Genomic DNA, 14,618 nt, shown 5'->3' with positions numbered 1-14,618 from the left:
CTGACATTTTTATCTTACTTTTTTAGAGAATATGAAATGAATTAATTTGAATTTTGTCTACTTGTGACATGCTCTCAGTGGGTATGACAGATACTGACAGAAACATGATGCAGCTGATTTTAACATCACTTGTACAAACTGTCAGTGCATTTAAGAGTTCTGCTGCTAAACTTAACAAAAAAGGGACCAGGGTTAGGTGTCTTGGTCTCCAGTATAATTTGGTGGTTGTGTTTATTCATATTCAACACTGGCTTACAGTGGAATTCAAAGTCAAAAAAAACACACAAGCACACTTTATCCTGAATACTTAACTAAATAAAAAACATGCCCCATAATTGAACCATTTCAACTAATGTTGTTGACTGGGTCATGTGCTGTTACTGGGTACTGGGTAATATATATGGAATTTCTTTTTCCCAGGCAAAGTTAGGTTTGCGTGTGCCTTTTTTGTGACTTACATGTGTGTTGATGATTTCCGACGGCACGTAAAGTACTCATGAGACATCTAACCTTAGCTAATCGCTTCCAACAGCAAGCAGCTGAGAGAAAGGGTAGAGAACACAAGATGGCGGAGTGAGTGGGTTACGCTTTGTACAGATGGTTACGGCCTTGAAAGTGATCGAAAACGGTGGGACTATTGAACAAAAAAACTATACCATCGGGATTGTAATTAAAAAGGCACATTTTGCTTCTCAGCACGGAGGAGCTGTGGACATTTCTTCCTCGACAATCTTTTCGACAGCGTTAGGTTGATGCTAACGTTAGCCAACGTTAGTTGATTAGCTGCTACTTCGAGGTAGCTAGGTGGTTGTTAAAGGCCGTAAGCTTTTCAGGTTTCATTTGAGTGTATACATTTGTCGGAGAAGGTTTTACTATTACCAAGTGCTATTGTAGCATATAGCATATGATTAAAACGAATAGCACCAGGAGCAACATTTTTTCTAATATTATTTGCTGTAACTGCTAATATTAGTCTATAGCTATCCTCACCAACGATAACTGGACGGGACTCTATGTTTTGCTGACAATCGGGCGGATCGTCGCACAGAATTTACTAAAGTCAATCAGGGGAAATTTGTTATTTGGGGGATATTATGGCGAGCAGCAGTGGCTCCAAAGCCGAGTTCATAGTCGGTGGAAAATACAAGCTTGTCAGAAAAATTGGATCGGGATCTTTCGGCGACATATATTTGGCCATCAACATCACAAATGGAGAGGTAATTTATTTCATCAATATTTACACGCCCTTCTTCGCGCAACTCTAGGGAAGTTTGAGTTTTTTTTTTTTACAAGACCATAATAATTGCTGAGTATCTATTATCATGTGTTTTAACAACTCTAAAGCCTGCCGTCGAACTAAGACTGCTAACTTTACATGATCATTAATGTTCAGTGAACGTGTTCATTTTACAGTGTTTTGAAGGAAGGATTTATCCTTACTGTACCATCAACTGGTGTAGCGGCAATGTAGCTGTAATATTTTATGTCATTTTCAGGAGGTAGCTGTAAAACTGGAGTCGCAAAAAGCCAGACATCCACAATTGTTATACGAAAGTAAGCTGTACAAAATCCTCCAAGGTGGCGTCGGCATCCCACATATCAGGTAAGGGGGAAATCTTCTCACGTCATACCATCCTTTGCTAAAGTACTATATCTGTTCTATCTATATATGTAGTTTGTCTAAAAAGCAGTGGCATTTTCGTGGGGGTTGGGGGGGGCTAACGTTAATGCTAAAGTGGGACCGACGTTCTTGGCATTAGGCCTGCTAACCAAGCAAATATTACTTTATCCATTTTAGCAATGACGTGTTATTTTCCTTAAATGCTAAAAATGTCGTCGTGTTTTGACATAACCATATATCTTTGGATGATCTGTATCATTCGTCTTTTGACAGCAGTGGGCCACTTTTATTGCGAAATGCAGGGTGAGTGAAAGCAAATAGAAATGGCCGTTCCTCTTTTGTTGTGTTAGCTCCCAACATGTCTTCCTCTACCCTTTTAGAAAATGGCGGCGGAGCGCAGAAGCGAAAATAACAATCTAAGCTCATCGATTAAAACGTGTTTTTACCGCGTGATTTTAGTCGTTATGGTCAGAAATCCTACAATATGCGTTGAAGTAAGTGTTGATGGGGTGAAGTTCAACCGAGCAAGTGAGGAGCTAGGGTAGTCTATACACAAGCTATGTCTCATTTTGATATTGTTTAACTGAAACTCTGAACGCTGTTCTACTTGTAATTGTAGCATTTTGTTTTGCCTTTATAATGTTAGTAATTGGCATGTAAAACTGGCCTCTGACTGCAGAGCAGTTGCTGGCACCATTTGACTATTGTGGCATTTGTGTTCATTTATTAAAGGGACAAGATTGTGAGTACGAGCGTGTAGGACAGTAGTACTACCCTCTAAGTTTACAGAAGAATCATCGATGTATTTCTCTAGGCTTAACAATATAGGAATATAACCACATTATAATGTTATTTTTATTTAGTATGAACCCTATATGTTATTTTTTCAATATTAAATAATTGTGCTGTATGCATTTTCAATATTGCAATATCCTTAAATGCAGCCTCATACTCTTTGTTGAGGGACATGGTCCTTCCCTGTAAACACCCCTGTTGTCTCAGTAATTTCTTTCTATTTATTTTGATGGCGTTATCAACTTTAGTTATGACCACCTAATTACATCAATCAGGCTAGGCTTAAAAAAGAGACCAGTCTATGCATAATATAGTACAATTCAGCAGCATCAGAAATAATCTGTGTGAGTTTGTATGTGTAATATTCTTAACAGCATATAAAGATAAAGATAAACTTTATTGTCATTGCAACATCGTACAACGAGATTAAGGTGCCAACCAGTCTGTGCCATATATACAATGAAAAATAATAATAATAAAAAAAAAAAACAGAATAAATAATCAGAGACTGTCAAAAAGACAGAATAAGACACAAACAACCATCAAGTAAACAAAAGAACCTCACAATGTGCTGCGGACCAGCTCTCACTCCCACAAGTGAGCATACTGTCACAGTTACTGTACTAGTTCCTACAGTCCGTTCTTTACGGTGTTTAATGTAGTTATTGCTATGGGATAAAAACTTTTCTTGAATCTGTCAGTCCTAGTTTTGATTGACCTGAACCTTCTCCCTGATGGCAGCAGTTCAAAGAGAGAGTGTCCAGGGTGTGTAGTGTCCCTGAGAATGGCTTGAGCTTTTTTGAGGCAGTGGAAACTGAAGTTCTTCTAGAGGGCTCTCTGGAGAGCTTTCCCCTAAGCCACTGTGCATCTGCTGAACCACACAGAAACACAGTATGTGAGGATGCTCTCAATAGAGCATCGATAAAAGGGCACCAGCAGTCTTTGGGAGATGTTGTTCTTCCTAAGTACCCTTAGGAAGTGCAGTCTCTGCTGGGCCTTTCTTATCAGCTCAGAGGTGTGTACTCCCCAGGTTAAATCCTCCTTTATGTGGACCCCCAAGAAGCTGAAGTCTGACCCTCTTAACACAGTCCCCACTGATGAACAGTGGAGGGGCCTCAGTTTTTCACCTCCTGAAGTCAATGACAACCTCCTTTTGTTTTGGAGATGTTAAGGAGCAATAGAAAAAAAGAGAAACAGTTTAATGAACTGGACTAGGTTTAGAATATGTTGAAATGGAAGCGTTGCCTGTTCAGAGCATTGCCTGATCTACTACTTAAAGAAATTCTTGTCTTCTCTGGGGGACTGAATTAATTATCTCTGTTACATTAATTAATACTTTTTGAAACTAAGAGAATGCATTGTAATGAACAGCATAGAAAATTATACTATATGTGTAAAATTTGCTGTAGGTATTCATGTTTTTGTTACAGCAAAGTTAATTTTACCAATTTACCATATGCAGATGTTAAGCAGTTTTGCAAATGTGAATTGGGTGGAATCAGAGTGTTGTAGTTGCTGTGACTTGTGCTTAGTGGATGAAATGATTTTACTTACTACTAGTAGATGCTGAAAATAACTCTACTTTTCATTAAGTTCATTTATGTCGATTTAGGAGACAGTATATTCCTGTGCACCTGTTAAAATGGCTGAGAGAGAAACAACCCTAAAAATAACTATGTACTTGGTGTACATAGCTGAATAGAAACAACTGACTGTAAAGCTATTGACTTGATTGAAACCTGAGCCCTGAAAACACACCCACTCAGTGTATTTACATGCACTGGGTAAGCTAATTAACTGTCATTTAAATGTGAAGCCTGGTTACTGTAATCAGGGTACGGGATTAGAGATTAGGGCAGAGGAGAAATCATATTACTCTTTTGCTGTGCATGTGTGCTCGAATTTCCAGTAACCAAGTTTCTTGAGTACATGTAAACTTGTTCCCTGATTACCTGAGAAACCTGGTTTTTTCCTCAGTAAACCGGTTACTTGAGTGCATGTAAATGCACTGAATGTACAAACTGCATATAAACATGTGGCTTGAATGACAATTGTGCATGTTTGTGTGCAGTTGTGAAGGCTTTTAGCCAGGGTTTGACAATGTACAGTGTGTTAGAGTAAATTTAGTTACCTTTAAATATGATGGAACTGGTGATACTGGCTGCATGTTGACTTTTTTAATTCTTTTAAAACAACCTGTTGAACCTGCTTTCCTGCTACCTCTCCTTCACTCTTGCTACAACTTGGCTTAACTTTTTATAGTCATTCTTGTTCTGTTTTTACACTTTAGGCCTCAAGGTCAGTGAGGTGTTATTATTTAGGGAGTACACAATTTTTTTATTATGTGAGAAATTAGGATGTGCCAATGTTCTTTCTCTAGCTTTTCTCGCTCTTCGCTTGTATTTTGGAACCTGTTTGAGTACAAACTACAAAGTGATTCTGTTGTTAAAAAAAACAAAAAAAACATATTGTTTTAGTCCCTAAGGCAAAACCTGCACCTGGTCTGGATTTATAAAGTATCTCAGAATCGCTTAAGAATCACACTTTAGGGCATAAGTCAGGGTTTTCCCTACCATATATGTATGTGTAGTGCCTAAGTGTTGATACAGGGCCACACAAAAATCATACATAATTTACATTATTCCCTTTTTATATATCACCTGATTCTGAACAATGTTTTATTTTGGAGAATTACCAGATTCTCTCTTCCACATCTGCCTATGACTCAGTCTTGATGCACATAATACATTACCGCTAAACTAAAACTCCCAAGCTAGCAAAATGAACAAAAAACAAGCATCTTTGGAAAGTTTGTTTGCGCAGGGTAAAAGAGCTAGTGAGGAGATGGAAGAAGAGCCTACAACTTCAAAGAAAAAGAAAGCTGCATTTAACAGACGATACCAGGAGTTCTATTTGAAATATGGATTTATTGCGACACACCAAGCCCGCTCTGCATTATATGTGGCGACCGGCTTTCTAATGAGACAATAAAGCGTTCAAAACTGCTTTGCCACTTAATTTTGATTGGCAAAAATCTCATTTTGATCGAAAACCCCTATATATTTAGAAAATACCAGTTTTTATGCTGGTCGTATCATTTTATTTTGTTGTATTCATCTGCCATACCATCCGTGAAAATATTGTCTGACATTAAACGGGTCCGTGGCGCAAAAAAGGTTGGTGACCACTGGTATAAGGCATTTAGGCAACATATTATGATGAAGATAAGAAAAGAAAGAATTCTGCATCTTTTGGTAAATATCTTCTATACTTTCTGATGTTGTGCTAAATGAATTGACTAAAAGGAAACAATCAATTGGTTGCTGGGAATATTATGGACAATTACCTGCTTTATTCACAATTCATGCAGCCCACCTAGAAATTCTGGATGTTCAGGATTCCAGTGCATTTGTAAAGGCAGTTTAATTTTGTTGCGAGACGTCTGCATGGGTGACCAAATTAGCTTTCCTCTGGGTATTGGTGACACAAATCACTTTAAAATCTGTGTGAAATCTTTAAGAAGTAAACCGAACAGTGTCAGATTTGTCTTCAAATTGTTTACTTGGATCAGACAGCCAACAAGAAATATTATCTCATATCATTGTTGTTACCAGGTGGTATGGCCAAGAAAAGGACTACAATGTCCTAGTCATGGACCTGCTTGGACCCAGTCTGGAGGACCTGTTCAACTTCTGCTCTCGCCGCTTCACCATGAAGACGGTTCTTATGCTGGCAGACCAGGTAGCTAACATATTCACAAATTCACCTCTGTGCAGTCTTTCTAAGGAGTGAATATGCCTAAGGGAAATAGTTAAATACAACTCATTGGGTGGGGCTACATCTCAACAAGCAGGTTCTGGTTCAAACTTGCTAGCTTTGTCTTTGAGATGGGTAGCAGAAACACACACAGTTCAAAGACATGTAGGCATTTACAACATTTTATTGTGCTATCATGAGATAAATGCAAATATCAAAATATTTGATATGATATGCACCAAAGTGGTACATAGGCATGCATTCCTGTTGGATTACTTTGTATATAACTGTAAATTGTAAAAATATGGAATGCTGTATTTTTTGCAGTTTTCTATGATTAGCATGAGGGAAAAAACCTTCTGGTGCTTGGAATTGTTTACTGTGTTTTGGATTCTATTAAGCATTTTAACCACTCTCGGTACAACTGACATTCCTGGATTGTAAATTATGTATTTCTTATCAGTTCAGTTCAGTTTTATTTATTTGTATAGCGCCAATTCACAACAGAAGTTATCTCAAGGCACTTCACAGTGTAAGGTTTAAGACCTTACAGAGAATAATTATACAAATATTGTACAGAAAACCCAACAATCCCATTTAAGCAAGCTTTAGGCGACAGTGGATAGGAAAAACTCCCTTTAGAGGAAGAAACCTCCAGCAGAACCAGGCTCGTAGTGGGTGGCCATCTGCCTCGACCGCTTGGGGTGAGTGGAAAGAGAAGAGAGAAAAGAACAGCAGGCAAAAAAGCCAACAACAAGCAGCAAGAACATTGGGCAGGTCAACTGGATTCTGGAGATTTACAGCTCCAGGCCGAGGATACCTGCAGAAAAGTACAGAGAGACAGAGGGAGACAGAGAGGAGGAAACACAACTACAGGAGTGAGAAGACACAAAGTTAATGACATGCAATGGTGGCATTTGCTTTGATATAGGAGAGAGGAGCTCAGTTTGTCAGAGTTCCCCCAGCAGACTAAGCTATATCAGCATAACTAAGAGTCACCTGATCAATCTCAAACTATAAACTTTCCTATTTATAAAAAAAGGAAAGTTTTAAGTCTACTCTTAAATGTGGAGAGGGTGTCTGCCTCCCGAACCTGAACTGGGAGCTGGTTCCACAGGAGAGGGGCTTGATAGCTAAAGGCTCTGCCTCCCATTTTACATTTGGAAACTCTAGGAACCACAAATGAACCTGCAGTCTGAGAACGCAGAGTTCTGCTTACACACTGCTACATGAAGGAACACACCGACCTCCACAACCACATTTGCTTTGTTTTAACATTAGGAAATGTCTTATTTCCTTACTGTGTTTATTTAACGGTGGCTTTTTTTCCATCTTCAGATGATCAGCAGAATTGAGTATGTACACACAAAGAACTTCATCCACAGAGACATCAAACCAGATAACTTTCTCATGGGCATCGGCCGTCACTGTAACAAGGTAAGTACAAGCTGTGCATAAAAAAGTATGTATTATTAAACATCTGTGGAAGAGCTGCTTGCAGGTGTAGCCAAAGTCCTGATTCGTAGCCGATTCACACTCATCAATGGTCTGTCAATGGTTATGTGACATTTATACTTAGTACCTCTAAACAAACCTTTTTATGGCTGTGACTTGACCGGCCCTAACTGTTGTTTTAGAAACAAACCAGAGATGGTATTTGGTCAATGGCATATTTTTGTAAGCTTACAAAATGTACACAAATGTATGTTTACCTTTCTGACTTCAACCTTACATGGTCTTAACACAACACAGCAATCAATAATGGCTTTAGCCCTTAAGAAAAATCTATAAATGAGACAGGACACTTGATAATCTGCTTTTTATGTTCAAAAAGATGTGATAGCTTAACGTCTTTGAAAGAGTTATGAAAAAGTACTGAAGTTCCAAAATTATTTTGCAAAAGAAAAACTTGCAAGGTATCTTGTTACTCATATGTTGGTTTTGTTCATTACTGACATCAGGATCATCATTATCTAACAGTTCCTATAAAAAGTATTCACCCCTTGGACGTTTTTACTTAACCATGGTCAGTTTAATCGGCCTTTTTCCGGGAAAAAAAGGCAAACTCGTAACTATTATGATTTTAGATTTTGCAGATAATTGCATCTGTTCAGAAAGAGAAACCACACAAATTTGGAACAGGTGGCTGCAATTGTACAAAAGAGAAATGGCTGGTAATGCAAAGATGCAAGAGTGTACACTATGTTGTATCACAAGCTGGGGCATACAGTCTACCTTCTTGTCATAATAAATGAATACAGAGTTTCTTAAATTTCTGCAGCAGGACACATTGATATATCTACAGCGAGATGTGCTGCACCATAGCTCAATGCCATTACTTATAAACATATATAGTTGACTTTAATCTCGAAATGAAAACTTTAAAACATCTTCACATGACCCTAATACTTTGTTTTAGTGCAAGACCTCTGATTAGTCTGTTAATAATAATAATAATGAATACTTTATTGATCCCCTTATCTGTAGAAATCAGAAAAGCAAGAACAAAAGTGACCTTGGACTTGGAAGGTTCTCTCTGCAATTGATGTGGTTAGAAGATACTGCCCATCTTTCAGAAAAAAACTAACATGCAGCAGAGTTCATCTTTGACCAAGAATTGGCATTGCAAGGACTAAAGGGGATTTCATCTCTATTAATCTATTAATAAATCCTCTATGATGTTTAGTTAGTTGCTCTGTCACTCAGAAATCCTAAAATGCAGACGTTATTGAGTAACAGACTATACATGGCTATTTAAATGCGCACATGTGCGAAGAGGAAGAAAATAATTTTTCTCCTTGTATTTCTTTGCATCTAATCAGTGGTGTTATAAACTAGTTGCCTGATTTTTATAATAACATTCTGTGTCGTCATTTAGAGCCTTTGCAGACAGGCAACATTTGCTTAAACACTGGGTCTATATTTTAACAGCCTTCTAAAGAATGTATATTCAGAGTGAGTGTGCATCCACAGCCCAGCATTGTGTCCTGCTTGACATTAGTTGCAATAGCTCTGCAGTACTTCACCAGCTTATCCCTGTTACAGCAGTCTAGCCCTGTTTCTAACAGCCAACATTCAGTCTAAAACTGCATTCAAACCTGCACGGACACCCTGAACATTTCCGGACTTTACCTGTGAGCCCCCTGGTACAAAGTCTACGTAATGTCTGTGTGAGTCCAGGTGTAAATACAGTAGGTAACATTATTAAGGGATTTATAAGTGAGGAGAAGAATTTTTAATTCAATTCTGGATTTTACAGGGCGCCAATGGAGAGAAGCTAAAGTAGGAGAAATATGATCTCTCCTAATAATTCCAGTCAGAACTCTGGCTGCAGCATTTTGGATTAACTGGAGGCTTTTTAATAAGTTATTGGGACATCCTATTAATAAGGAATTACAATAGTCCAGTCTGAAAGTAACAAATGCATGGACTAGTTTTTCAGCATCACTTTGGGACAGGATGCTCCTAATTTTAGCAATGTTTCTCAGGTGAAAAAAGGCTGTTCTAGAGATATCTTTGATGTATGAAGTGAAGGAGATATCCTGATCAAAGATAACTCCGAGATTTCTTACAGTATTGAGGCCAGTACTAAGTCATCGATCGTGAGAACGTGATTAGACATAGTGTCTCTGAGATTTTTAGGCCCAGACAGTATAATCTGTCTCGTCTGGATTTAGGAGAAGGAAATTGAAGGACATCCAGGTCTTTATGTCTTTTAAGCATGCTTGAAGTTTGACTAGATAAGTATAGCTGGGTATCATCTGCATAACATGGAAATTTATAGAGTGTTTCCTAATAATATTGCCTAAAGGGGACATATATAAAGTGAAAAGAATCGGTCCAAGCACAGATCCCTGTGGAACTCCATAGCTGACTTTGCTGTGCATGGAAGACTCATCATTAACCATGTACAAACTGAAATCTATCTGATAGATACGATTTAAACCGTCTGTGTAATAAAATGTTGTGATCTATAGTGTCGAATGCAGCACTAAGATCTAACGTGACCACTGTCTGATGCTAATAGAAGATCATTAGTAACCTTTACCAGTGCTGTTTCTGTACTATGTTGTAAATCGGAATCAGAAATTGGTGTTAGTGATTGGCCGGTCATTTTTTTTACAGCCAATGAATCTTAAAACTGGTCCATTCTAATCTCCAGCCAATTGATCTTAGCATTGTTAGTTAAAATGACTGACTAGGAAAATGTTGTTTTAACTGTCACTAATAAACAGCACTCTGTAGGTTATAAAAAAGCTGTTAAAGATTTATTGCAAGGAAAGATGCACAGCTCCACGACTGCAGTGTTTTAGCTCAAGTTTCATAAAATCCAAACAAGTGCTTCATATTCTCTTCAGCAGGGCATCTCAGTTTCTGAAATTACATTCTCTGTATTTATGTTGTATAGACTTTTGTATTTGCTATTATTGCTTGTCTCAATTTTTAAGTTATTTCAGAGAAAATTGTGATTTTGTTTTTGTGAAAGGGTATCTGCAATTTTTTTATGTTTGTATAAGAAATTCTAGTGCAGTCTCTTCTCTGCTGAAACTGGTGAAGAGCATTAATCGACTGTTCACTGTAAGCTACATTAATTACATTTAGATTGCTTGGGTTTGCACTTCCACTTCGGTATCACAGTTTGCTGTGTAGTACTGAAATTCTAAAAAAAGATCTGTTGCAGTTTACATATAACTGTACAAAATCCTTCTTAATTTCTGGATGTGTGCTTCCTGTTCTATAACATTTAATGAAAATAAGAACAGTCTCCAGGGATTACAGTTGGTAACTGTAATAATAGTAATGGGGTATTTGTATTTTTACTCTGTCATAATCCATGACAAGAAGTTTTAATGCTTTCTTTAAAAAAAAAAAAAAACTATCTCTAGCTAAAAGATAAGGTTGGGAACCCAAACTCAATTCCAAATGACAACCACATTCAAACTGGGAAGTAACAGGTACCCGTAGCAAAGCCTCAGTTCGGTTTTGCTCATTGGTTCTCAAACGTGGAACCAGTGTTGCACTTGTGATTTTAGATGCAAGCTGGCAATGTGGGCTAATGTTATAAGCGACAACAGTGGTGCGCAGTCAGTGGGTAAAAGTGTGGCTTACCTTTAGAAATGAAAACGACGTTACCAACCCTCCTAAATGATCATCTCTCTCTCGCTCTCTCTCTCGCTCTCGCTCGCTCTCTCTCGCTCTCTCTCGCTCTCTCTCTCTCGCTATGTCTCTTAGAAACACAACAGCATAGTCTATAAATAAGTGTTGATAGATAAAGTAGTGATTTGATTATAATTGACCAACATTATCATAGCTAGACAGATTAGTCACAGTTAATTACAATAACTTTAATACCAATTAAAATTTGTCAGGGCAACTAATAGGACGTCTCAATTTAATTTTAAATGGTAAGACAGCAAAACTGGAAAAGCTCTTACTTTGTTTTGCACACTGAGCTTTGCTAATTTCAGGATAGGTTTGTGAAAGCATCATTCCTTTATTGATTACTGGGACTCTTATCTTAAAACAGAATTAAATCAGAAACACAAAATATTAAAGAGAAGCAACAAAAATTGTCAAAGTCAATTGGCAGTTTAAGTTGGTTTAATACTGAAAATTTGCAATAATGATCAGGAGTGTGATCTTGTGCCATGGAATTTTATAATATCAAAACTTAACATTTCTTGTTGAGGTAAAAGCTGTCTTGGTATATCCGTATATAACAGAACTATAGCTGCAGTCAGAATGTGAAATTAACATAAAACAAGCCCACACCACTTTTAAATTGTTTTGTGGAAATAAAACGGCAACAGAGAAGACTGAAAGACAGTGCTTTACATTGTGGCTAACGTGAGGAAGGCATATTCCTCATGTTAACAGAAAGAAAACTATAGTGGCAACTGGTTTGACAACGTGAACGGCAGCTCATTTGACCAACCTGCAGGAGAGAGTTACTGCCCAAAGGTCTCAACTGCTGCCAGAAAACGTATTCGCTTGCACACTGTTGAACTAGCTGTAAATGAGTTGTATGTTATAGTTACTATATCATTGATGTCAGAATTTATTTTTTTTCGCCACATACAATTAAATACCAGCGGTATCAAGAACAGTATAAAATGGGACACCTCTACTTCAACTTCAGCATTTTACAATATTTTTACCTTCATGTGGGAGGATGTATTGTAAGTCACATTAGGCAAATGTTGTCCCTCGTTGACAGGAATATTTTTAACAATGAATCTGTCACTTTTGACAGATTTTAATACCCTTGGCAATCTACTGTAACTTTAGATAAATCACTTCCCTGTGCAGTTGGTAGCAAGTGTGCATATTAATTGCATTATAACGTTGCCTAGCTGGCTTTAGCTATTACATTGGCTTGCTCTACAAGACAGCAAATTGTGTGGCTTCACGCTCACTTACAAAGACCGGCAGTCTTTTCAACCTCTGGTTTTATCTGACCACACCTGAGCTTTGTCTCTCTTGCCTGCGGGCTGAGCTCCACCCTCAGTCCACAAAGACCAGAGGCAGAAAGTGAAAAGAAAGCACATGATAATACCACAACTATATGCAGAAGTTGTAGTTGGTGTAAGTGATCAATAGACATCAATTCTTTATATTCAGTCAGTCACATATTATAGTAATGATTAGATATGTTTAAATTATTGAGTTTAAAGCTGGACTAACAGATTCAACGAGCCAGCTGTGTTCTGTGATGTTCCTTGGATTCAGTGCAGGTGGTGGCAGACGGGAGGATGTTAGCAAAGATGACATCACTGGTAGAATTACTCCCACCAGACTCTGAATGTCGGAAAATGTATAGTGGTATGATTTGGTGCTATACTAATAAAATTGTATTGTGTTTTTGATTATACAAACTTGAATTGTGTTTTCATTTTATGTTTAACTTCACTTACCTCTGCTGCTGTAACAATGAAAATTTCCCCAATGTGGGAATAATAGTTGTTATTATTAGTATTAGTGTATTGTCATTATTAGGTTAGCCTTCAGTGTATTTGAAATTAAAGTGTATAAGAAACCTCCATACAAACCTCCATACTAAAGCTGTTCACTTTCACTTATGCTTTTTCTGTTAGTGTAGGGTCAGTAATGGCTGACAAGCAGTTGATTTGCCAGGTGTTCTTGTGGCTTGATCTTCATTACTCCATCAATAATCAAGCAAATAAGACCTGCAGGTGGTTCTGAGTTTTACATTTGCATTTGGTTGCTGTCCACTCTCCACATTAAGTCCAAAGAATTGTCTATGCAAGTGAAGGAGGCCATCATTAGGCTGGAAAAATATTAGAGATAGGACATTAGATGAAGAGCTTTATTCCATGCACAAAAAAATAGGGAGTGTCTCTGAAAATGGGTGTATTTGTTAAAGGTTAATACCACATGATTACCACAAATTGCCTTGCCACACATTTTTTTTCATTTTAGTTTTAGTGTGTCTGTTTACAGAGATCTAATGCCAAAAAAAGTATAATCATTAAACCATATATTAGCATAACTGTCTTCCTCTGTTTAGTTTCAGGCACATGCTCAGTCAGAAGTTATTTTCCTTTTTCTTTTTTTTTGTCTTAAGGTGGTACTCAGATCTAAGTACCTAAAAGAACATCTTAATTCTGTACAATCTGTTAACGTAATATTGTCAGTTGCTTCTTTTATACCTGGCCTATTGCCAAATATTAACCCAGTTTGTCTATTTAGTTTTGAGTGATTTACATTTTTTTTGTAAACAAAAGCAGTGGTGGCCTGTGGAAAAACTGGCATTTTGAAAAAGTATTATCCTCCTAACAGATTCACTGTAGACTTGTAAACGCACTGTTATATGTAATTAGTGTTGCTGGTGGAAGAAAGACAACCATGGGCTGTGCCATATACTGCCCCATTCCTCTCTGACCCCCTCCCCTCCCCCCAGGCCTTTCCTGAGCCATAGTGTTGCCTGTCTGCACTGGCCTTTGTCTCCGTCAGACATGATACTGTCTGTATCAAGTTTAAACATCCCTTTGTATCTAGACATATGTTTGGCCTCTTGTTGTACAGCATTGATCTTTCTATGGTTGGCCTGATGAAAGATGAAAAATTGCTGTAACATTGTTTCTTCTAGACTGATGGCCAGAATGATCATATCTGTACGACAAAGATTTAAAGTGGGTTTCTATGCCTGTGTAGGTCCAGTCTTATTTGCACAGAAGTAGTTGCCATCCTAGCTGTTCAGGATACCTGTAGGGAGCAAACCATGTAGATACAACCCGAAGTGCCTGTTGTACACATACTAATTATGACTGAAGGTGGATAGAGGCTGTGTGATTTTGACCCCTGCCCCTCTACTGTCTGCCCTAGTGTTTAGACTCGTCAGTGGGGAAGAGGAAAAGAAGCTTGGCTGTTAGCTCTTCTCAGGACCCATCTTTCTCAGGATTAAACCAGGTGTGACCTTTACCAC

The 14,618-nt window shown here is 37.9% G+C and overlaps 1 protein-coding gene across 4 annotated transcripts in view; it reads left to right on the top strand.

Annotated features, from left to right (window-relative positions):
• Window positions 1-527: 527 nt before the first annotated feature.
• The window catches only part of csnk1a1 (casein kinase 1, alpha 1), a 28,598-nt gene continuing 14,507 nt past the window's right edge, over window positions 528-14,618 (top strand). For 2 of the 4 annotated variants that reach the window (XM_026362921.2, XM_026361269.2), the window contains exons 1-5: window positions 529-1,217; window positions 1,497-1,603; window positions 6,031-6,157; window positions 7,511-7,609; window positions 14,519-14,602. In XM_026362921.2, coding sequence (XP_026218706.1) covers window positions 1,095-1,217; window positions 1,497-1,603; window positions 6,031-6,157; window positions 7,511-7,609; window positions 14,519-14,602 — 540 coding nt within the window. In that variant the 5' untranslated portion in view covers window positions 529-1,094. Of the gene's footprint in view, window positions 1,218-1,496; window positions 1,604-6,030; window positions 6,158-7,510; window positions 7,610-14,518; window positions 14,603-14,618 lie in introns of all 4 variants that reach the window. The other 2 variants (XM_026362081.2, XM_026363694.2) reach the window with 2 other exon arrangements.

The sequence above is a fragment of the Anabas testudineus genome, chromosome 10, assembly GCF_900324465.2.
Source record: "Anabas testudineus chromosome 10, fAnaTes1.2, whole genome shotgun sequence".
NCBI classification, from domain to species: domain Eukaryota; kingdom Metazoa; phylum Chordata; class Actinopteri; order Anabantiformes; family Anabantidae; genus Anabas; species Anabas testudineus.
This window is presented reverse-complemented; position numbering and strand designations above follow the sequence as displayed.